The following is a 24,658-nucleotide window of genomic DNA, read 5'->3' as shown; positions in this document are numbered from 1 at the left end:
CTGGGGGAGTTAGAATTTGTGGAATTGAGGGGCAGCCCAGGCGTCTTGAAGACGCGCTTCATCATCACCATTGGCATCCCTTTGGATCTGATTGTGTGCCCTGTTGTGTGTACTGGTTCGTAGGTACCATACAACCCTTTGGCATTTGCCGTCGGAGCACGGGAAATCGCCCTTACGGTCTGTGCGATGTATGTTTTCGTTTGAAACGGTTCTCACCACCCCTTGTCTGTCCGTCTGTCTACAGAGGACGAGGACGAGGAGTTTCTGCCGTTCCTGCGGCCGGCCGAGCCGCCGCTCAGCGCCAGTATTACCTCCATGGCCACATCGGCCGACATGGACACGTCCATGACGTCTTCGGCCACCGGCAGTCTGCACTCGGACGGCGCCTCCGTGGCGCAGAGGTAGGTACTGGGCAAAGGTCCTCCGTGAGGTGTAGGTGGGGACGGTACAATCCCTGGCAGCCTACACTCGGACGGAGCCTCCGTTCCGCAGAGGTAGGCAGGAGGCTGAGGCGATGCGTGGCTGGGCTACGGATGGTTCTCTGCGGAGAAAGTTGGGTCCCGGACGGACTTGCACCGGACCCGGGGTTGTTGGTAGCTGACAGCGACTGCTACAGCGAGTTAAGAGTTCTAAAGGAAATGAGGCTTTGAGATTGCCATTAGACCGACGAGCTGGAAGTATTTGACCAATGTGAATAGAAGATGTTATCAATTGTTCAGTTTGCACTGAGTTTTTAATGTATTTTGAGATTGTGTTGTGATGGTTTGCAGGTCGGAGCTTTCATATACCCGGTCACGACCAAGGAGACGGCGCGACAGGGGAAAAGGTAAGGCTGACTCCCTCGCTCTGAGTACGTGGGTGAAGGGAGCGACCTGAGACGCCCAGAGCGGAGGGGCATCAGCCCAGGCATTCGTTCAGCATCTGCCTAGTTGGGTGATCCTCTGCTTGTTGCAGCCAAATCATTGTAATTGGCTTATTTTGATGTTTTTATTGCATGTTAAGTCTAATCTGCTCTGGCTTCCATCGCTAACACTCTATGATGTCCTGACCTTCCCTGTCCTTGTCTGCCCTACCGTGTCCTGTCGTGCTCTGACCTTATCTGCCCCGTCCTCAGACGACGAGCAGGGTGAGGACTCTATCCGGCTGCGTCTGCAGCTGGGTACTGTCTGCGCCCTGCTGCTACACGAGGACGTCCTAGTGACGGCGCCGGACAGCCAGATGCTGACGTCAGCCAGTCTCAGACAGGTGAGTGCGAGGGAAGGAACAGCGGACAATACCGGACAGTCAGATGCTGACGTCGGCCAGTCTCAGACAGGTGGGTCATGGGACGTTTGATAGTAAGGTGAAGGGGCTGAATGCTGATAGGCGACTTCGGACAGCCGCGGCCAGGCTTGAGGGGTGAAGCAGAACGGGAGAACCGGAGTGTTTTGTGCGAAGGTTTTGTCGAAGGCTCAGGTTGTGTCTGCCGTCTGGTGTATAATGTTTCATTGCCGGCAAGTCTTTTAGACGTTTTCAATCTCTAGTCGTGATCGTGTATTTTAATGAGGCATCCTGTTGCTATTTCTCGTATGTTACTTTCGACTGCCAACATCCCACATTTGCGCACATGCCCGTCATGACGCGTCCGTCCGTCCTTCCGTTCTCAGATGCAGCGTCTGGTCGAGTCGGGCCTGGCGCGTCTGTCGTCCGTCTGCGTGGCCGGCGACGGCGCCAGGGGCACCCGGCCCGCCCTGCTGGAGGCCTGTCCTCACAGCCACCTCAGGTAGGTACTGGGACTTATAAAAAACGACAATGTATTCAAATACACAATTAAAAAACAGAGCTTTCGGTAACAAATACCTTGATCACTGTGTGTCTGCTAAATTTTTATATATATCTGTCATGGATAACACACAAAGGTACTGGGACTGGTGATAGGTACTGGTAATGAGGATGATGGAGGAATTGTTTATAGTAATTGAATTGTGGGGACTGACAGATGTATAATGTAGCGAGGGGATTTAGAAAAGAAAGAAAAAAAGAAGGAATAAAAAAGGCTGCATCTTCTTTGCGGTTCATCAAATACTGCGGTCCTCTGTCATTCAGCTGGTTGTAGCAGAGAGAATAATTCGCTGCTGTAATGCTGTCGGTAGTAGAGCTGGTGATACAGGGGAACCTGAGAGTCGTTGAAGAGATCCCGAGATAGATCTATAGAGAGATCCAGATAGTGATGAGATCCTGAGATAGATGTAGGTATCCTTATAGGGATCTGGATACAGATAGAGATGAAGATGAGATCCTGAGAAAGATCTTGGGATGACGTCCACCTGGGAGAGATGTAGATATAGATCCACCTTGCGTACAAATACATCTGATGGAAGATGCTTTTTAATTTAGAGGCTTGATGATTCTGTTCATTGTATAGACCATGATGCACGAGATGCTTCTTCACTGCTCGGATTTGGGATAGAGGGATCCGATCAGCTGGGTTTGCGGCACAGTTGGGCAGGTGAAGGACAGGGCATTCGAAGTCCCGATGACCACTGCCAAACATATGGGTGGTCATTACATTGATAAATTGAATGTGATCATTTGTCCAGTCACCCATTCCTATACTGGCCTTCCCATTAAGAAAATTGCCCACTTAATTCGTATTAGCGTTGCTAGTTTTAACTGCCCTCGAGAATCATTTGTTCGACTGCCGTAACCGAATTCTATCAAATTCCTATCGGCCTTATTCTAAGATTCATGCGTCGTCATTCTCACACCCTTGCTCGCATTACGTTTGCATTTCATGTATTCACCCAAATTTAATTGATAGCCCCCGAAATTCCCTCCGATAGTGTTAGGCGTCTTACAAACCAGGGTCTCCCCGGCGAGATAAATGTCTCATTCCGAAATCCATATGCATGCTCCGCTAACCGGCGACTAAGATACTTATCGCAGGGCCGTCCAGAATAATTGCACAAATATCCACCCTGCTAATTTATGGGATCCACTACACGTCCGATAGACTTATGGTACACATATACGCGGTTTACATCCGACTTATCTCTCTATCCGGGAGAGATTACCTATGCCCTCTTCCGGTCCGCGTGTAACACCTCCGTTCACGACCCAGGGACCACCGTTCATATCCTGGAACTCTCCTCAGGAACTCTCCTTAAACCATGGGATTTACTCTTCAAGGCCTTACGTGTCCTGGAGTACATTCTTCCCTCCCCTGAGGCTGTCCAGTACCGATTAAGGTACCTTTACAAAATAAGTATGAGGACTTATTCGGGACACTACGGCTCGCCTTATCCGCACTTTTGGGTGACTCACCCCTGACCCTCGGCTTCTTGCCTTTGGCATAACTTACTCTCCACTGCACACTGTGCCAATCTTCCCCTTCCCCCTGCCGTAGAAACCTCTCACTGCCTTCTCACCCAGTGTTACCTAAGCGGGAAAATTAACAGTGGCCGGTACCACTGGCGGAAAACGTGCATATGCCCTGCGTACGTGACGGTGTGTCCCTCTTATTATTCCGGTCTGGACGTGGGTTTAGAGAAGTGCATCTGTGTCTCATACAGTCATGCTGGTAAACATTACGCCATAGGAGACGGGCAAACAAGCCGTCTGCGCCTCACAATGCCCTGTGCCAATATTGGTGGAGTAATTATTGGCGCTAACTCGTAAGAACGCGAATAACAGAAACGCATTATTGATCCAACCTAATCGTAATCTCAAGTCCATAATTGCTGCTGCACGCATGAACCTAATCACTAGTTCTCGTATACACTCCTAGCAGACCTTGAACCGCTCTTGATTTAATCAGATGATCTAGAACCAATTAGTACGCACCGATCTGTCGTCTGGTTGTGATCCACCGTATCATAGTGAATTACTGAATGCTCAACGGAAATGACTCCTTGAAACTCGTTCGATAGCTTCTGATGGGCTACTAGTTACCTATACAAATTATCTTTATAGAGTGCCAGAATATTGTCATAGGGGTCCCTAGCCTTTCATAGAAAATAAAATTTAAATCATCCTATTAGCAGTAAACAATGCACATCAAACGAAGTGCAGTCCTAAATATCAAATAGCATGTCATATTTAAAATTATGCATTAACTGTTTACGTTCTTATCCCGTTGCAACTTTCCACAACTAACCATGCTCCCATACGTGACCTTCATCTACCGCACGCGCCCCAATTACGGCTAACCCACTGCCCCTGTTGTGGCTGCTCCTCGCGCCCTCTGGCGGCTCAACGCCCGCGTCGGGAACGACGAATACCACGGCCGCCGGCTGGCGTCGCGTCGACAGTCAGTCAAGGCCACGCCGCGATGGGCGCGCCATCACTCGCGGTGCAGTGCTCGTACGTGTTGTCTCTTCTGGCCGGGTAGATTCACCGGATATGTCAGTGAGTGTGAATCTGGTAAAATATCGCTGCAATATTTTCCTGTTCGACATTTCATCAGCTCCGTTCAACGTAAGTGGTTAAGAATTAAATTCCTGTCCCATTTAATCTTTCCCAACAAAGATAGTCTTTTCTAGTATTTATTCTACAAAAGCACAACGATCGGTACCTATATTAGTCGCATATTAGTCCTAACCACAAACAATTCTACATCTACCTCTTACTCGACATTTCGCCACTTCAATGACGCAAAGTACAAGGACCATCTAAAGTTGCAAAGTGTAAAACCGTCGACCTCAAACCACTACTCTCAACTCTGCACCTAAGTAACAGAGAAATTCCGCCGTAAGCTCAAGCATTCGTATCTGTCGAAAATCATAACTCATAGCCATATTCATAGATCGATTGCATGAATCAGTCGCCACCTTAAACCATTACATTCTTTCAACCGTATTTACCTGTTCTATAACCGAATGATTTCGACTTCGCAATTAATTCCTACAGCAATATTACCAATGATTTCGCAATGCAACTTTTAGTGAGTACAGCACGAATCTAAACCCTCAATTTCACAAACGTTCCAACCTCAAATCGCATCCGCCGATAATAAATCGAACGAACCAGTTTAACCAAAGACAAAGACATTTCAACGCTGTCACGCATCCTGTCATCAATTTCAGCGTTCGAGACACTGAGCTGCTTATTCAAATTTTAGCATCCCGTTCTCGACCGAATCGCGATGTATTCCGTACTCCAACTGACAATAACGTATTTACTGGCGGCTCTGACATGACCTCACAATTCAGATCCTAACGTGCTACTAGGGTGTCTGGACCAATAAGTTCAAAGTAATTTAAGTTTTCCAATTCCAATTGAGAGTGCATTTTATGGCAACCGAAAATGTTTGGCAGTCGTCACGGCACGGCAGGCTGGGTAGAGGGGGGGGGGGTCAAGGATCGGGATTGAGCAGACTTTTCAACAACACTCACATTCTGGAGTTTCTCTGTGCTTCCGCTTCTCAGTGTGGTCGCAAGCGTCGGCGGCTGTCCTCGGTTCTGATCGCTCGAGCTGAAGAGGCTTCTCGCGGGTGACCCCGGACTGACGGCGGCTCCCAGAAGGCGTCCCCGGCTCCAGCTGCAGACTGTGACTCTCGGCTGCTCGACTGTGATTCCCCTCTGGTTGGGTGGCGCACCCTTTTATAGTTGGGGGGGGAGGGGTGACTGCCACGCCCTTGCGACGTCATCTTCCTCTGCCTTCTTCTGGTGGGTGGGGCCGTAAGATGGCGCCCTCTGTCCTGTTTAGTCACCTTGCTCCTCTGTGCATGCAATTTTTGGCCGTCGAATCGTCTTCGTGTTGAGTGCTTTATCATTTTAGTAATCGCTGGCATAAAACAATCCCCGAAAAGTTTGTGATTTTCGAGTTTTAATTTTGATTCTTCAATTTCATTTTATTCAAACTTTTGTTTCCTTCCGTTTCGTCTGCCGGCAACGCCCCTTGTGACGTCACTCTTGCTCCGCCCACTGGCCCGGGTGTGGCCGTAAGTCAGCGCCTTCTTCCTCTGCGGAGATCTCTGGAACTACCTCATGAGGCCATTGTGAGGTCGGTCACCCGGCTGTTTTGCCAGGTTCAGTCACCCTGGGTTGCTGTACCCCGACAAAGGAGGCTGTGTGCTCCAGCCGGCATCCATCCTTTACACTGCTCCATGATCTGATGACGTATCTTGCTGATCCAGCGCTCCCAGCCGTTATCTGTCCTCGGCGTGGGTCCACGAGCTGTTGACAGTGTTACTGATCCAGCTGTTACTTGTTGGGATTCGAATCGTTCATCCTGCGGTAGCTGTCTCCAAAAGCGCGCGTCTTAATGGGAGTTTAACGGCTGCCCATTCTGTGCGGACAGTGATAGATTAAGGGAACTGGGGAGGGGGGGATTGGGTGTGGGAAAGCGAGGCTAGGCGTGTGGCATGACTGCGAGGGAGAGGGACTGCCGGACCGAGCCGTGCCGAAAAGATACTACGTTTAATGTTCAAGATGTAGCGTGCTACAATAATTCTTAACCTTTAAAATTGTTTGCTTTCAATTAAATGTTTACTACATTTGCACTTTTTGAGCATGCACATTGCACGCATAATTGTGTTACATCATGATAGTAGCCTTTCCCTCTTGAATTGTCATAGCGAGCTTCTGACATTATTGTTGTGCCTCTCCCGGCTCGCAGTCTCGTGGCCGCTCCGACGAAGCTGGAGTGCAGCGAGCGGCCATCAGGCGGCAGCAGGAGTGTGTTTTCACTGACGCTGACGGCCGGCGTCGCTGAACTGCTGGAGTGTCTGGTGGAGAGGCGCACTTCAGTCAGCGCTCCCTCCGCCCTTTACACAGAGGTGAGGCAACCGGTCGCACCTATCACTCTTAACACTTGATATTCTAACCAAGATGAGGGACCCGTTTTCTCCACTCACCTCTTACACATAAGTGGGGGGTCTCGATCGTTTTTGATTTTTTTTTTCGGCAGATGGGGCTGGAACCCGGTTGCTCCCGTCTGGTTATAAACTGAGGTGCGTTACGGGTCGCTCCCGCCTCCCGTCTTTTCTGTTAGTGGATTCTGCGAAAAGCAACTGCTTTCGGTTCGCTCCCCTCACCTGAACCTCTCTCCTTTCGATCTTGCTGTCCACCAGTTACTGACGTTCGAGACTGGCGAGCCGCCGCCGGGCGGTCGGTCCGACGAGGTGCTGTCCGAGGGCGCCCTGACTCTGACGGTGCGTCACAGTCAGCCGCTGGTGAACCGGCACTCCGCCAGCTCAGCCGTCAATGTCAGGTGGGTGTCAGTGGTACTGTGGAATGGGAATGGCTCAGAGAGAAACCCACATCATCAGGGAAGCTGGGGTTTAAAAAGTTGGTGGGCTGGGACATAAGGGTCCTTTTTAGATTAAATGGGCGCGATTTTTTCAACTTAATTGGTGTGCTCTGTAACAGTCAGATTTGATGTGGATGCATTCTGTCATTAGTTCCACATCTCTGGTCAACTCAGTGCTTCCTTGGCTCGTTTCTGAGTCGCCCCAGTCCAACCCGTCCCGATCTGTACCCAGTGTGACCCCGATCTGACCTCGATTTGACCCCGATCTGACCGGTCCTCCGTCAGACTGAAGCTGGCTCCGTGCCGGACGGAGGTGGATATCTCACTGACGGACCGACTGGCGACCCTGCTCAACCCCGCGCCCCGCGACCCCGCCCACCGCGTAACCACGCCCTCCAGCGTCGAGCGCGCCGACGTGGTGAGTTCGAGGCCCCCCCACTGCGTCAATACGAGCTTTATTCGTTACGCGTACCGCTAGACGGCTTCTTTCTGACAAAAATGAATGAACCGAATGGAAATTTTACCGTCTGAGTATGCGCAACAAGTCTGATATAAACATGGTTTATATTGTACAGATATAGCATTTACGACCTGCGAATATTTCTCTGAGCAATCTTCATGTCTACCTGCTCATGACAGCCTCGCTCGTCCCTCACAATCTAACCACTCCCGCTCCCTCTAACCACTCCCGCTCCCTCTCTCCGTTGCCTCTGTCAGACGAAGCAGCAGTGCTTCAACGCGGCGATGGACGACCGAGCGGGCGGCGGCGAGTCGCGGGTCGACGTACACGTCTCGGCGCCGCTTGTGGACGTCCAGCTCAGGTGAGGGCCTATCCAGCTCAGGTGAGAGATACTGGCAGATGTAGTCGTATTACTCAGGTGAGGGCCGCTGGCGGATCTACTCGTATTACTCTGGTGGGCGTCGGTGATGCTTTTTAGGAAGAGCCGTATCATCTAACCTCAGCAATATCGGTTCATATATAACCATATATCTTCGACTTTGTGGTGTGATGTCAGTTAAATGTATAGCATGACACCATGATTCTTGTCAATGCTGTGCATTTTTTCTGGCTTGGTTAGTTGTCGTTTGACGTTATCGGGGTACGTTACCAGCTGACGCTACCCTTCCTTTTACTCTTCCTTTTCCGGCACACTGCCACCTCTTCATAGCTCACTCTCCTAAGGATCGTTCCAAATCCGCCACCTAACCGATCCCTCTCCCCTTCAGGATTCCGATACCGGACCTGCGTCCTCTCAGCGACATGGACCGGCCGTCCTGGTGGCAGCGGCACGTCCGACCCGACTCGTTCCACATCCGACTGCGCGACGCGTCGGTACGCTCCACGCTGCACTCTCGGGACGACGGCACGCGGCTGGAGCTGCAGGCGCGACACGCCACTGTCGGGTACCAGGAGACCGAGGCGGCGACGCCCGTCGTGTTCATCAATGTGAGAGGCGACCGTACGGCGCGCTGTTGGTGATTTGGGAATATTTTTATATGGTTTTTGATGGGTGATAGCTGATTTAGACCCTTTTTTATTTTGTTCTCTCGCTGGTAGTGATTTTCAGGACGTTGTTGCTTCAGTGCTTCAATTGGAGGACATGACGTTGAGTTAAATGTTAAAATTTTGTGATCCTTTGCTTGAAGCGAAACTGTTAATCCAACCATCGAAAAGTAACATTTAAGATACTCGCGTTTGTTTCTCTTCCTTTACCATTGATCTGTGTTTTCGTTTTCTTGATCCTCCCCCTCGCTGACCGTCCCTGTTGCACTCACCCGTCCAGGTATCGGCCTCCGGCGGCGACTCGCTGTCGGCCGGCGGCGCGGTCGGCCTGGACTGGCCGCGGGCCGTGCTCTCGCTGTACCCGACCCGCTCCCCGCCGCTACTGGAGGCCGACCAGCCGGACGGCGGCCGCGACTCGTCCCCGGCCGCCGACTCATCCTCGTCATCGCCGTTCGCCGGCCTGAGAGCGGCGGCGGCCGACCGCGAGCCGAGTCCGTTCGGCCGCCGCCGCGTGGTGTACGAGACCGACTCGCACTGGCGCGGCGAGCCGGACACCGCCTCAGGTGGGAGTCAGCAGATGGGCATTAATGAGGGTAGTTAATCGTTAGAAAATGTAGAATTAGTCATATGTGTCAACTTCAGCCGTTGCATTTGAAATATAGCTCAATGTTTAAATGTTTTTTTTTTAAATTTAATTTCAGATTGAATTATATCTACTGCAGCCGTATGTGCTCCTGGGCGCCGGTCTAGTGGATATCTATGCTTCCGTGGGGTACTGTTATGTGCTTTTAGGTACGTTATCTCTCCCTCCCCCTCTCCTTCTACAGAGGGTGAGGAGCTGGTAATCCCCGGCTCCCGGGAGGAGGTGGACGCCTTCGTCGAGGACACCGTTTCCAACTGCCAGACCCTGCTGGAGCTCAGTCTGCCTGTGATGGAGGCCATACTGCCCAACAAACGGTTCTACGAGCTCATCTACAACAGGTAACCACGAGACGCCAGACGACGGGCGTGGGGAGAGCGTGATTCTGGCCTTCCCAGACGCCGGTACCTATAGTTAAGTTTTTAGTAGTGCTAACTAGCTTTAACAATTATATTGGAATACCTTTGTTTGGCGAGTTCACCCCACGTAACTACTCACGCTTGGGGTGGTTTCAGAGATGATCTAGACTGGCCCATTAAATTCGATTCTGAAATGTACCGATGTCCGACTTTTTTCGATGTTTCCATGGATTCTGGTCGCTCTACAAAACTGCGCGCGTCCTGATAAAAGTGTCATCAGCTGACGAATATGCTAACCCGCCTGACGAGCCCTTTGTTCCGGTTCCTTTCAGGTCTGGTGGACTCCCTTTTTGTACCCCTCTGACAGCCGTAGCCCTCCCGTCCTCCAGACTGGCCACGGACCTGGCACTCTGGAAGCCGGCAGTAGTCACCGTACCCCTCCGTCCCTCTCTGACGTGTCTCTCCTTGTCCGCCCGCAGACTGGCGACGGACCTGGCGCTCTGGGAGCCGGCGGCGCCCACCGTCTCCAGCCCCGAGGCGGCGCACCGGCCGGCCGACCCACTCGTCCTCCTCACAGACGGATACCAGATGTGCAAATCGGCCACTAATTACGGTGAGGACTGCAGGTCTATGCTTCAAAGTTCAACTTCGCGGCCAACTGCTGCCGTGCAAAGGCAAAAACGCATATATAACATTTTTCTGTCAGCATTCAGCACAAAGTTTTACACAGGGGCGAGTTTTGTGTTTTTCGGTCATTGTGGTCTTCCATTGACCAGAAGCACAGCAATGTATTTACATACATATATATCATTCGAAACAGAATAACGCGCTCTACCTATGTACAGTCTGTTTTAAAAGTACCGCGCAAAGTGACGGTGGATCCATCAAGCCTGACCGATGAAGGACTGCCAAATTTGAGCCACCGAAGCAATGGACATCCTCGTCCATTCCACAGCTCCATTGGTTCGGTGACTTTCAAATTATAGCAGGCCCTTCCTCGGTCAGGCTTGATGGATCCACCGTCACTTTGCGCGGTACTTTTAAGACAGACTGTACATGCGTATCATCGTCCAAAAGTAATAAATATTCATTTATTACATAAAAGTTTTTCTGCCATTGCAATATTTTCTTTGTTGGGGTGACCCACGCCAACAACAAACGCGTATCTGGGCATTAATCCGCACAACGGTAGATATGCGTATTTGCCTTGGTATTTGCCACTCGGCACAAGGCGGTAGCACTATAGGCAAATACGCATATTGGGAGATATGCGCACGTGTCATTGGACACAGACGCCACCAGCTAGCTGGAAAAGAGACGTATAGTAAGATGTGCATAATTGCCACAATCGTCCTATCCAACTAGACAACTAACATATTGGATGATACGTTTGTTATTTCGTGCATACAAAACTTATGCCCGTAAATACCTACATATGCACACGTAACTGACCACACGCTGTGATCAATTATGGGAGATGCAGATTCACATAGCTGCAAGACGTTTGTGCGGTGGTATCGGGTGGTATACGGGTACCCGTCAAAATTCGTGGAGATTTGGGTCGATATTTGTCCCACAACTGATTTCCTAGAAATCATTACCTTTTCATAAACCATGCACTCTAGGCTGTTCACAGTTGACATTATTCAAAAATGCCATTGCGCATGCGCGTAAAATGGTCCGTGACCCAGAAAAATGAAATTTTCTTCTGGGTCACGCATTATCAAACCAGATACGTTCACTCACTTCATGCGCGATATAACCCCCTTATCGGCAATGACCTTCTCCACACGTAGGCGGAAAGACTTGCATGTCTTGATGATGTAGGTGGGCAGAATTTCTCTTCTGGGTCACGATTTTTTCCCTGGGTCACGCTAAAATTCGTGACCCAGAAGAAAAAAATGCGTGACCCAGGGGAATGGTTTTTACTAGTGGTGTCAATCGGAACTTGAATCTTCGGAATTCCGATTTTGTCCAATGTCCAATTCGGATTTCGGTTGGACAATGACGGCAGGCGTTGGACAACTTTGGACAATCACTTGCTACACCTCAGCATTTTTATAAAGCAATCGTGTTTAACACTGATTGGCGAATAGAAAGCTCAGCTTTTGAGATGATTAACACATTAAAGCTGGTAATAGTACATTTAAAACAAATTAAATAACAGTGTTGAGTGTTATGTTAAACCTATTGCGTAGGTTTCGGACATCTTTGGACAAATGGCTGGCTTGGACATTTTTGGACGGACAATCGACGTAAGCATTGGAAATTGGACGGACATTGGACATACATTTTCTGAAACTGACACCACTAGTTTTTACAGTTTTCCGAATATGGCAAGTTTGTTATCGAATACTAATCTCCAAGTACATCTTATCTGGAGTACCTGAGCGCGCAGCAACACGACACTGTGATTCTTTTCGACACTTACCAGCCACAAGCCACAAGGGCGTGTGACCCAGAATAAAGAAATCTTATGGCACGCAGGAGATGATTTCCCCTGGGTTCGCCTAGCCCAACTGACAGTTTTCAGTTTCCGCCCCCGCTCTCTGCGCCTTCGCGGGATAGGACCATATGCAAGTCTGCAGACCCTGCTTACCCGGTCCGTAATGCTTTGAATGAGGAGCTAAGTACCGTGACCCAGAAGCAAACGTGACCCAGAAAAAAGTTTGCCAAAAACCGTGGGACAGACGTTTTTGCGTTGTGCAGTTTTGCTAAATTGCATAACCAAAAAATAAGAACCACGAAGAGAAATTTCAATGTTTTTGCTATTCACAACGCTCCCTCGCGCTCAATTATCTCTAAAAATAACTACACAGCAGCTCTGTAGATTTTTTTTCGCAGGTTGTGGGACAAGCTAAAATACATAGGCACACAAAAGCACGGTTTTGGAAAGATGTCCAATTTTTTTTTTTGCCACTTTGCTGTTGCCTTTTCAATGATTTTTTCTTCAATCAAATGTCCAAATCTCGCGTACGGACACGTGTTACGCTGAAATAAGTTCATTTATTGATGTTAGGCATTATTGAAATCGTGGGACAGCATATCTCCACGAATTTTGACGGACACCCATACCTAATGTTGTGACGCCGTCGTGGATCCTCACCCAAGTGCCTGGTTCCGTAAAAAGGTTGCCGGCCTTTAAACCCTCGCACTTGTAGGGCGGGGGAGAGGTCGTATGGACCCCTTGGTTTTTCGAGAATAACTCGCGCAAAAAGCGGCCGATCGCAAGAAAAGTTTTTTGCCCTTGAGTTTAGAAATTTTACACCTACTCGGAAACAATTTGATGACCTTGACCCAAATGACCTTTGAGCTGTGACTTATTTCTCGAGACCGTGTTTGGCCGAAATCGCGATTCGGCGTATATCAACTCACATTGTCCGCGCGTTTCCAGTCTTAATGTGCTTGTAAACGTTCGACTATGTGAAATGCTATTGGTTCCACACATTATGGTGGGTGTCAACTGTCAAGGCCACGTAACGTCAGACCGAGGTCATTGACGTTTTATGACCTTGGTGTACTGTTTCGAGTTTCATTTGTTTCCAGGGTGGTTTTCGAGCTGAATTCGAATTGAGCATCCATTTGAACGTTTTAGAAGTAGTTTTGGACGTGTCTTCGTTTCTTGTTACTACGACGCCGGTAGTGGCTGACTCCTTGGAGAGCCGGCAGGGCGCCTTCTAATTGAGCTGACCAGACTGGACCCGACCTGGCCTGAATGCATGAGGACATCATCTGTGATTTAACTGCCATGGAACTCGTGATAAGCACCCGAAACACTACAGCTTTATTTTGTGAAGTTCTAGCAGTACCCAACTCTCCCGACTTTGGGGTCATTGGCCTGACCTGGAAAGTCAACCAATGACCTTGACCTTGAAGTTTTGTGTGTTGCCCGCTTATTGTGTCAGAAGCCCTACACATCTAAGCAACGTTGGTGGGTGCATAGGCCATTGTCATTATCCTATAGGTGTTAACATTGCAATGGCATTATAGAGAACGTAGCATTAACTATGGATTATGAACTATATGAGTGTTCGGCGCTCCTTTGCAGTACCACCAAGCTCGACAGAGTTTTTATGTGCGCGAAATGGCTATATTTTCTCCGCGACAAACACTAATTGGAGTGAAGTACAAAACAACACACCAGTAACAGAACACTGGTTGTCGAACACATCGCACAATGTCACTGATGAGCATAATCCGTCTGCGGCCTACCACTGGGCACAGACGCTGCCCATCGCGACTGCGACGGATAGCAGCCGGCGTTGGCCGTCTGCCGGTGCAGTGCAGCCTACCCCGGTACGGCTGTGCACGTGCAGCGTCGTAAAGGTGGCAAGGAGCCGGGACAGAACGATTCCGACCGGCAGCGGCCTATAACGGCGACTCCGGGCCGCTACAGGCTAGCATACGTCACATACAAGGAGCTCGCGTCGACCTCAGGCGAGATCACCCGATTCTTCTTTGGCCTCTCGCTGGAGGTTTCTCCAGAAGACGCGCTTATGAGGCGCCATCAGGGGCATCAGTGCAGGGGCATCACAGCCGGTCAATCTTCGACTGGTTCACGCATCGAGGCACAGCCTTGAAGACCATCACTTTTGGGTCAAAAGAATCTCTGGCCATGTCATACACAGTCCATGACTCTTGGCAGAAGTCTGTTTTCGTCCAAAGGCTTCTCTGTCCCCGGCGAACCTGCACGGTTTTGAACTTTCGCAGGTAGGGGCGTTGGCCGGTGCTCTGGAGACTTCTCAGTTTGGCCTGACTGAAGGCATCTTCGGTTTCGATCAGCCCTTCGGGCCTTAGCGTGACAGTCTTAACGCCGGAGCAGCTCTCTGCCAGGTCCACATAGTCTGAGAAGTCTTCCACTTTTTTAGCGGCCTTCAGCTTCTTGTTGATGGTTTGGTGAATGGAGTCGGCGCTCATACTCGTGTGGCCGCGCGTCAGGTACTTGATAGTGATCGACGATCGTCTCGGCGGCCAAGGTGTCGCTGTTGACTGCACTCAAGAGGAAGCCAAAAATGTCCAGCACTTGTTCTGCGAGCTTCAGTTGTCTGTGAACACCGTGATTTTTGTCAGATCCCTGTTGGAGACAAAAAAGCCCAGTAAGCGGAGATGACGTCAGCCGCTTCTCGTCCTGCCACCCCTTCGTGCCACAGCACGGCCAGGGAGTGGTGATCTCTGTGCCTGCCTTTTTTCCTTCGGTTGCAATGGGCTGAACGTTTCATTGAAGGCTACGGCTCGACGGGTAAAGAAGCAGGTCTTGTGCGGCAACTGTGGAAGATAGCTGACTCGCATCATGTCGGCACTTGCGACCATTTCCCCATCGTCCCATGGCCGCTCTGCTTCACGTCGGTATTCTTCTCTTGCTGTTTGAACCTCATCCATGTGCACCTTGTAAGTCACAGATTTCGCATGCATCTTCGAGGCACTGCTCTGGTGTCTCGGCCTTGTCATTGTGTGTCTCATGCATGTTTCGCACAAGATTACTTTACTACTCATTTCGCACTCCTCACCACCAAGTTTGGTGAACCCGATCTTAGGATTATAACGGGCCTTGTCTTAGGCAAGATTCTTACAGATACAGATGTCTTAGGTAAAGGCAAGGTCGTATAGGTAAAGGATCTTAGGTGCGTAGGTAAACACCAAGGTAAACAGAGTAGTAAAGTAATCTTGGGTAAACACAGGGTAAACACGAGTAGTCAGTAAAGTAATCTTGGGTAAACACAAGATACCTATAAGAAAGGGTAAACACAGAGTATATCATCGAAAAAAGAATCACGTGTTTCACTACGACGCCTCCGCTTAGGAGAAGCGGTCAAAAACGCATATCTGCAAACTTCTCGTCGAATGAACATAATTGTGAATCGTTCCACCACGACAAAAACGCACATCCACGTTGCTCGTTCACTGTTTACCAAGCCAAAAACGCGTACCTATCTACACAGATATGCGTTTTTGTCTTGGAATGCAAAGACATTATTGCACACGGAGACCAACAATACGCATATCTGCAACAGATATGCATTTTTTGTTTTGTTTTGGAAGGATGATTATTTAATCCAGATGATTACCAGCAGGAGCAGATATGTAAAAGTTATGTGTTTTTGCCTCTGTGGATGCCTGCCTAATTGTGTTGTGACTTGTGTGTGCTTTTTCCAAACTGATATAGACGTATAAACTTAAATATTGATATGAACATGTGTAGCTCATCGAGAAGAATCGAATAGTATAAAAAAACAAATTTTGCCAAAATTGTTAGTTATGCGTTTTTGCCTTTGCACGGCAGGTAGTTGTGAAACATTCGAACTTTGTGTATTTGATTTGAACATTGTTGAACTTGTATGCATGCACAGGAACATGTAGACATGGGATGTGATTTCATGTCGTCCTCGCCCCCTCCCTCCATCCGGCTCTGGTTCTCTCGTTTGCCCTTTTCGGTTGGTGGATTCTGGCTCATCTTTACTGTTAGGTAGGCCGCGAATCTGACCCTTTCCCTGTCTTCCTGCCCGCCTTACTGAACCTGACTCCCGTCTTCGGCTCGCCCGACTGACTCCGTCCCCCGCTCGGCAGACTCCGACTCTGACGGAGACGCTGAGGCCAGTGTGTACGAGTCAGTGTACAGCCAGCGGCGGCGACAGCGGCGTCGGCAGAGGCACCAGGACGAGGCTGTGCGCAGCCGACAGAGCCGGTTCTGTCTGCGGCTGCAGCTCGGACAGGGCATCGCGGCACTCCAGACGCCCTGTCTGGTGAGCGAAGGGGAGGGGTAGGGTCAGGAGCTGATAGGGCTAGATAGAATGAGCTGGTTTGGGTACCTGATTGAAGAGACTTATTGACCAGTGAATTGTTTTGTAGAGACGTTACTTCCGTGAGAGCTGAACCATCCTCTATTTATTTTTATTTGCACTTTTTGTTAGTTGTGTTTCACAGCTTTTTTTTCAATCTGCTTCGAGTCATCACGTCAAGAAGTCACGACTAAATGCACCTGACCTGACCTGACCCGACCTCTCCCCAGACCGAGGAGGACACCCCCGTTCCCGGCCACCACGGCGAGGTGCAGCTGGCGGTCGACTCTGGTTCCCTGTTCGTCGCCTCTGGCTACGGTGGTCTGTACGGCCACGGCTTCATCTGCCTGTCGGCGCACCGGGCCAGCCTCTACCACAAAGGTGGGTGGTTAAAACGCACCGGAGCGGCTTCTACCACAATGCCAATGGCAAACATACGTGGTTGACATGTCTCTCAGACTTGACCTTTCGAGAATGACCTAACCCGATGATCCGTATGTCAGATATATTCTCTCCCCTCTTAGCAGCTGACCCGACCCGTTCACCCCCAGGTCAGATGCCGACCCGCTCGTCACCGCTGCTGCCCAGTCTGGACGCCATTCCGGCCTGTCTAGACCGACTGGTGTCCCCCTATGAGCGGGACCCGACCGGTGCCGGCGCCGGCCAGCGCTCCACCGCTGACATGCTCTCCGTGACGGTGCAGTACCAGCTGGACGAGACCAATAACATCAAGGTGAGGAGCTGTGGATCGGACGAGCGGGAGAGAGGAGTAAGCATAGGTGGAGGTCTGTGCCGGGCTAGGGGTGTCCGAACAGCTCTCCAAGTTCCACGCCCGCTTGGCTTTGGAGCCTCAACAAACGGCGGATGCTAGGACGGAGGCGGCGGATTTTTTTTTTGTGCCCGGGCCCCCCCCGCCCCCCCCCCCCTCCCCCAGTCCGACACGAAATTCCATCTATGGGAGTAAGGGATGAAAATATGTGCGATATGCGCCGTGTTGTATTGCGCATAATAAGACGAACCTGAAAGGCTTTTTATCGAGGACCGGCTTTTGTATTTTGTAATCGTATTTAACTCTTATCGTGGACGCCGCTCTGTTTGATTCTCTTCTGATCGAGTTATGTTCTGTTTAGTGTACGACTTTTTCACCCCGTCCCCTATTCTCAGACGTTCACGGTGGCGGTGGGGCTGGACGGGTGCGCGCTCCGACCGCGGATGCTGCCCTCGCGTCAGCTGTTTGTCGCTCAGCTAATGGACATGTTTGACGTGGTCGACTTCCCCGTGGCTGGGTACGAGATGCCCGGGACGGTCACTCAGCTGCACCTCAGAGTCGCCGACTCGGCTCTCGACTTCAGGTCAGTTGGACAGGGTTGTTGACGGAATAGGGTGGTTTATTCACTATTGAGTCATGAATGGTGGCATTGGTGACGGCAATGTGGAAAGGACCAGTTGTCAGGTATACTTTGGTATTGAACACCCGATATTCGCATTCATATAGTGCGTTTACCTGTTACACTAGTGCTAGTTTTAGAGCCTGTCTGACTCTTATGTCTAGATTGTCTGTCTTAGACTGTCTGAGTATGTCAAAAGATGGATCTTTTTTCTGACTCTGTCTCTGGGGTTTGTCTTTAGATTCTGACGATTGGTTCTGACGTGTGTGCTTAATCTGACATGTCTGTCTCGGACGTTTGATTCTGACGTATCTGACTCTCCGTTTCCGCAGACCGCTGAGCCTGCCGTACCAGTACCTGTTGTCGGTGGACAGTTTCACACTCTCCTCCCACCTGGCGGCCGCCACCGGCACCACCGTCCTGCGCTTCATCCTGGAGGACGCCGCGCTGCACGTAGCCGACCGCAGCGGCGGTGCGCTCGCCGACATCCTGGCCCAGTACGTCTGCGTCGTCGAGGCTGGTCTGCTCGAGCTATCCGTCCGGAAGAGTGACGCGCCCGTCGGCGGTCAGCCACTGTTTGATTTCCGCTGCAGCAATAACTCTGTGCAAGTGCGCACGTGCGCGGACTCGCTGCGCGCTCTGGTTCAGTTGGTGACCTACCTGGCGGCCGGGGAGGGTGATCAGTCGGAGCCGGCGCCGCCGCCGCCCCCGCCGCCGCCGACGCCGCGCGTGCAGCCCCGCCAGGCGGCCGGAGAGGGGGCCGGTCTGGCGGACCTCATGGAGGACGCCATGCAGGAGGCCAGCCCGCCCAGACCCGGTTAGTAGGGGACGGAGGGGGCACGGGGAGGGGAGCAGGCGTGGATAGATCGATAAATATGTGGGCTAGACAGTAATTTGTTAGGAGGTCTAGACGGCTATTGGCACTGTATCTTTGACTGCAGCTTAGAGGGGCTAACCGATATTTCGTTGATGCCATGACTTTTCAAGTTATTTTACGATGATAAAAGTAGCTTTGCATTTATGGCAGCGAAGATGTTGCTATTCTTTTGCAGAATCAAGTATTCTCGTTGGAAAAGTGGGTCTGAGTGCTAACGGCCAACGCTCGCTTTTATCACATCGCGATTCGAGACATGGGTGTGCTTATCCTAACAGCTGCTGTTTCTTTTTTCAGCGACGGCGCCGGCCAGTCAGGGCCCGGTAGAGGTGTTTTTCTTCCCCAACGAGCCCCACGTGTCGCCTGGCTCCCCGCCGCCGCCGCCTCCTCAGCCGGCCACTGATGAGCCGCCGAGCACGGTAAGACGACTAGCATTTCAGGGGGCCGGGGAAGGGTCTCTCTAGGTGCGTGTCCTTGGTGGATCAGTGAACAATGATGCTATTAAATAATAAGAATTCTTGAAATAATGCACCGTAAGTGACAAAAAAATGCCAGTTTTTATGCGCATAGAGATTGGAGGATATAATTTCTTGTGCGCTGATTCCGCCATCCGCTTTGGACATAATTAGCTTTTTTCATCAGCCAGGCGCCTCGGTCTCAGCGCTATATAGTTATAGTTATAGTTGCTTGTACGACTATGGCGTATATAATTTAGCTCGTAAGAGGCTGAGCAGAGCGAGTGGTCTGACGCGTCACCTCCCGCGGCCTCTCCATTAGGTGATGGCGACGATGGCCGAGGCGCTGGCCGACATTGAGGACGAGTTCGATGACGTTGACGAGAGCTTCTGTCTGCTAGACGACGACCCCGGCTCAGGAATCAGGGTGAGGGATTCGGGAAGGGCGATCTCGGGATCAGATTAAAATGGGGGATGGACGGATTTGATGTGGCTCTTGAGGTTGGCATATCATGTGGTGATTTTAATTGCAGTTACTTTTTAATTCTCAGAACAAAATGAACGAATAGAGTTTGTGGAGACCGAGCTCCTCTAGAACTCAAGCATCACCGTCATCAGCATCGGAGTTTGCGAGTGGCGTTTGATGAAAGGGCGCATAATCCTAGTCGCGAATAGATGTGGATATGATTCAGGTTCAGGACGTATGCTCACGCCTCACGGTCACCAAGCTCAGCTGGCATATAGTAAACAGGTGCCATGTTGTCGACGCTGCTGACTCCTCTATCTCTCTCCCTCCCTCCAGTCACGCTCAGGAGAACCCCAAGTGCGTGTGCTCACCACCGAGCCGATCCGCATAGTGGACAACTTTCTGCCAACCCCGCTGAGCCGAGCGGACGTGCTGCGTGCCCCGGCGCACCTGGCCGCTCCCCTGCGCCGCTGCACCCTGCAGCAGATGTCTGTCAGCTGGAGTCTGTACGGCGGACACGACCTGGCCAGCACCACGGCCGCCAAACAGGCCAGGAAGGTACGGCATGCCTGTCGATGGGTCCGTGGGGGATATTTGGCCAGAAATATCTGGGCGCATTATGAGTGACCTATGCAGTCGACGCGCCCTAAAGCCCCAATAAATAGACAATGGCCAAAAATGTCGCTATTGGAATATCTAATATTCCCGTCATCGATGTGACTTATCTTTAATATGCTCACATTACTGATGCTTTCCACTTAACTGATGGTCATCCTGTCGTGCTGTGCACCATAACTTGATTCTTTGTTACGAATTTAATTAATCACGTCAGCATCATTATTATCGTGCCTCCAGGTTCGGATCGAGTCGCCGTCGGCCACCCCGCCGGGCAGTCCACGGGCCCGCATCGGTCAGCGTTCGGCCGGCTCGCCCATCGAGGTGGCCTTCAGCAAACACGGCGCCCAACAGGTGCGAGATATGGGGCAGGCGGGTCAGATGGACGGTCAGATGGTTAGACAGGGTCAGAAGACGGACGGTCAGATGGTCAGACGGGCGGTCAGATGGTTAGACAGGGTCAGACGGGCGGTCAGATAGATGGCCTGTCAGTCATGCCGCCCATTTGGTGGAGGCTGGAATGGTCAAGTTCAAAATTAGATCAATACACCTGTAGCTGAGAGAAAAGATGAAGCAGGAAAATTGTCTCTTGCTGGCAAACGAAGACGTTTGTGACTTTTTCCGTTTAATGTATTTTCGGATTTTTTTTTCGGCTTCGGGTCTGTTTGCCTGCAACTGTCTACTAGATTTCCGCTAGTGCTTGCCGTGCCGGTTGTCGTGTTGATGGCTAGTGTCTGCTTGTGTTCATCATCATGGTGTTGGTATAGGCCATGTGACTATCGCGGGAATTACTAACAACACATGAGTGATCTTGGGGGCGTTGGGTAAGAACAAGTAGAATTAGATTATGGTATTTTGGAATAGACTTGTATTGCCAACCATTGAAAAGATTGCAAGTTGAAACTTGAAACCGAACCAAAAATACTAATGGTTCCTGAATGGATCGCGATGTCGTTGCAAGTTTCGTACTGGGTGGTTTGCCAAATATTTACAGTGGCTTGCCGATTTCTGAATGCGGTTTTCATGTGGTATGCGGTTACTAATTTTGCGTCGTGTTTTGGTATAATTTCTTACTGCTAGTATGGCAGCCTTGTCTCTCTTATTACCCGTGTTTCAAAACACCTTTCTAGAGATTTATCTGTAGTATCACTCTACTGTTTCCATTCTGCAGGTTACGGGCCCCGACTGTCCCCTCCCTTTGGTTGCCAGCTGTGCATGCCTCTCGGTGCGGTGCCGGTCCGGTCGCGGTGCGCTGTGACGGGGCTCCCTGTCGCCGTTTCAGTTGTTCCCCCGACAGGTGCGGTTCGGGACGCTGACACCCCCGGACGGAGCGCCGCCGCCCAGTCCGACGGTGGCGGCCCGACTTCGCGGAGGACCCGGCCGACTGCCCAGGACCATGATGGAGCTGCGACTCAACAAGGTGGGGCAGGGGAATTGAGAGGCGGAGACTAGGAGCAGGGAGCGATTAAGCACTAAGCGGGGCCCTTTGAGGTTGAGGTTGAGGTTGAGCTTTGAGGTTTGAGGTTTAATAATTCAAATTTGTCATCAATTAACTTAGACCCCGCTCGAATTAGTGCGGGGAGCTTAGCTTGGAGAGCCAAGCTAAGCTCCCCGCACTAATCCGTTTCTCTTCGTTTGAATGATCCTTCCCATCCCTCTCAGGTGCGCTGTACTGACCCTCCCTGCTCCCCCGAGGTGTCTAAACTGATGCGCAGCTGTCTACCCTCCGCGCTCCTTGTGCAGGTGCGCTGTCAGGCTGAGGAGTACCCAGAGAACACGGAGGAGGCGCGCCGGTTCGTACTGGCCGTCCAGGACGTGGAGATGCTGGACAGGATCGCCACCTCGGACATCAACAAGTTTCTCTACCAGTACTCGTCAGAGAGCTGTCCGCGACAGGCGCACTCCAACATGGTGCGTGACGCCCGCGCTAGAACAGACTAGGCTTGGTGGGGAAATGTTACGGCATGAATCTGGGAGCTGAAAATCGGTTGTAATGTATATTGAAAATACGGCTGGCAGTAACTGATCGCCGCTTCTGTAGTGTCGATAGTGATAACTTGGGCTCATAGTTTTAGTGACACGTAAAGCAATTAACAATGTAGCTGAAACGCTCTTAAAAGTTAGAAATCGTCGTTGAAGTATCGCCGTTTCATCCCGTTCATTGCCTGTCTGTTTCACATCGCTCCCTGCTGTCTTCCCTCAGATTCTTCTGAAGGCGCTGAGCCGCCGGCCGGACCCTGCCGTGGACACGGAGGAGTGTGACGTACGGCTCTCGCTCTGCCCGATCCGGCTCAATGTCGACCAGGACGCCCTGTTCTTCCTCCGGGACTTCTTCAAGGAGGTGGCAGGGGACGTGACTGGTGAGTGCTGAGGGAGGGTAGGAGGGTGTGTGCGGCAAAGTGATGGGGTCAGGTGAACAGATGATGATGAGATTGTGTTTGGAGGGCGGGCGTTTAGATGCTTTGTCCTTGCGTGAACAAGGGGGCATCCGTGTGAATCTACTCTGAGCTTAGTGGGAGGACTGGCAAGTTTCTACTGAAGAGTGAAGAGTATTTCATCCATGCTGGAATCTTTTTCTCACACTGTTTTCACCGAATGGCGTGACCTACCCGATACTGCCAAGTGAAACTGTGTTTCATGTGCTAGCTATTTCATCGTGCAATTACCTCCCGATTCTTTTCATCACCCTCTTCCTCCTACTCACCTCCCCCCCCCCTCCGTTAGGTGGCTCCGGCTCCGGCTCTGGTGGACCGGTGCCAGCCGGCTCGGACGCACCTGTCCTATCCATCACCCAGCAGGACGCGCCGTTCGACCTGGCCGACGACCGGGCCGACGCAGAGGGAGAAGACGATGATGACGACGAGGGAGAGGATGAGGACAGACTGCCGCCACAGGCCGCCCGCTCGGCGGCCGCCGACACGCAGAAGACGTTCTTCAGGTATGTGCCGACAGGGCGGGACTGGAGTGCGTTAGATGATCGGGCTTTTATCGGGAGCAATATCGTATTGGGTAAGGCGCTTTTGGCTGCTTATTGGCGGTAGTGCATTCAAAAGGCTTCTTTGTTTTTACCTACTTTTGGAGTGACTGATAAAGAATATGGCGTTTGATCAACACTTCTTATCAGAAACCGTCAAAATAGAGTGCATCGTGTTCCACTATAACTTACACCAGCTGGCAGCCGGACAAGTTGCCGTCATTGATCAATAGTGTTTTATCATAAACGACAACATCGTTTGAAGTTGGCCTGCAGTGCTGTGCCGTGACCCTCTCCCCGTCCTCTGCGGCAGAACGTTCACCTTCTCCCCGGAGGTTCTGATCCGAATCGACTACCAGGGAAAGCGTGTGGATATTGGCCAGTTCGGACCGGTGATCGGACTCATCATCGGACTGGGCCAGCTCAGCTGCTCAGAGATCCGACTCAAACGCATCAGCCATAAGAGCGGGTATGTGGGCGGGTCTTGCATCGGCGTGCTCACGCTGATCCTCCCTTACACGGGTCTCATCAAATGTAAAATGATCAGCTTTTAAAATTGTGGTAAAAAATATTGATGGCTATTCAGTGTTCAGTACTGTACATACGTGGTTCAGTCTCGTGCGCTTCAGTGTACTTTGTTGATGCTTATGAGACACCTTTGCTGTGAAAGATTGCTCGGTGAGTATCTGACCTCTCGGCCCCGCCCCGTCAGCCTGCTCGGCCTGGACCGCCTGGTGCAGCACGCGCTCAACGAGTGGCTGACGGACATCCGACGGAACCAGCTGCCCAGCGTGCTCGGTGGTATCGGACCCATGCACTCCTTCGTCCAGCTGTGTGAGTGACGGGATATTGTCGCTCGGAGGGGTGGGGAGCCCGGGTAGGATATTGGGTATTAAGATGGTGGAAGTTTTAATTCGTCGGGCGGTCAGTTAATAGAGCTCACCCTGAAGTGGCTTGCTCAATGCATGCAATGTGATTTGTACTTTTGTATTCATGAAATTTTATGGTAATTTTGTTTTGGACACGATTCTTCCCCAGCGGTTTTCCGCTAATACTCGCCTCGATTTCTAATTCTCTAACTCGCATCTCCACCGACTGAGTATCATCTGAGCATCCTCTGACTGAGCACATTCCCAGCTGACGTCCTCAGCTACCCACTAATGTCGTACTCTCTTTACGCTGACTCCCTTGGTCTGCCTCCGGCCGCAGTCCAGGGTATCCGCGACCTGGTGTGGATGCCCATCGAGCAGTACCAGAAGGACGGCAGGATCTACAAGGGCCTGCAGCGGGGCGCCAACAGCTTCACCACCTCCACCGCCATGGCCTTCCTCGAGCTCACCAACCGGCTCGTCGGATATGTTCAGGTGGGCGGGGTGT

General features: G+C 51.2%; 1 protein-coding gene across 2 annotated transcripts in view; it reads left to right on the top strand.

The window, feature by feature from the left end:
- The window catches only part of LOC122381402 (autophagy-related protein 2 homolog A-like), a 35,367-nt gene that overhangs the window by 8,909 nt on the left and 1,800 nt on the right, over positions 1–24,658 (top strand). Inside the window, exons 9-36 of one of the 2 annotated variants that reach the window (XM_043365511.1) lie at positions 245–401; positions 771–826; positions 1,115–1,245; positions 1,647–1,762; positions 6,598–6,757; positions 7,052–7,191; positions 7,516–7,648; positions 7,948–8,051; positions 8,458–8,677; positions 9,015–9,297; positions 9,562–9,715; positions 10,213–10,346; positions 16,298–16,473; positions 16,740–16,890; positions 17,061–17,242; positions 17,674–17,861; positions 18,230–18,714; positions 19,069–19,190; positions 19,549–19,653; positions 20,029–20,250; positions 20,548–20,661; positions 21,605–21,727; positions 22,051–22,218; positions 22,511–22,667; positions 23,032–23,245; positions 23,595–23,750; positions 23,994–24,115; positions 24,491–24,645. In XM_043365511.1, the coding sequence (XP_043221446.1) occupies positions 245–401; positions 771–826; positions 1,115–1,245; positions 1,647–1,762; positions 6,598–6,757; positions 7,052–7,191; positions 7,516–7,648; positions 7,948–8,051; positions 8,458–8,677; positions 9,015–9,297; positions 9,562–9,715; positions 10,213–10,346; positions 16,298–16,473; positions 16,740–16,890; positions 17,061–17,242; positions 17,674–17,861; positions 18,230–18,714; positions 19,069–19,190; positions 19,549–19,653; positions 20,029–20,250; positions 20,548–20,661; positions 21,605–21,727; positions 22,051–22,218; positions 22,511–22,667; positions 23,032–23,245; positions 23,595–23,750; positions 23,994–24,115; positions 24,491–24,645 (4,628 nt within the window). Of the gene's footprint in view, positions 1–244; positions 402–770; positions 827–1,114; positions 1,246–1,646; positions 1,763–6,597; positions 6,758–7,051; positions 7,192–7,515; positions 7,649–7,947; positions 8,052–8,457; positions 8,678–9,014; positions 9,298–9,561; positions 9,716–10,212; positions 10,347–16,297; positions 16,474–16,739; positions 16,891–17,060; positions 17,243–17,673; positions 17,862–18,229; positions 18,715–19,068; positions 19,191–19,548; positions 19,654–20,028; positions 20,251–20,547; positions 20,662–21,589; positions 21,728–22,050; positions 22,219–22,510; positions 22,668–23,031; positions 23,246–23,594; positions 23,751–23,993; positions 24,116–24,490; positions 24,646–24,658 lie in introns of both variants that reach the window. The other variant, XM_043365510.1, reaches the window with a different exon arrangement.

This window comes from Amphibalanus amphitrite, unplaced genomic scaffold, assembly GCF_019059575.1.
Source record: "Amphibalanus amphitrite isolate SeventyFive unplaced genomic scaffold, NRLGWU_Aamphi_draft 000119F_arrow, whole genome shotgun sequence".
NCBI classification, from domain to species: domain Eukaryota; kingdom Metazoa; phylum Arthropoda; class Thecostraca; order Balanomorpha; family Balanidae; genus Amphibalanus; species Amphibalanus amphitrite.
This window is presented reverse-complemented; position numbering and strand designations above follow the sequence as displayed.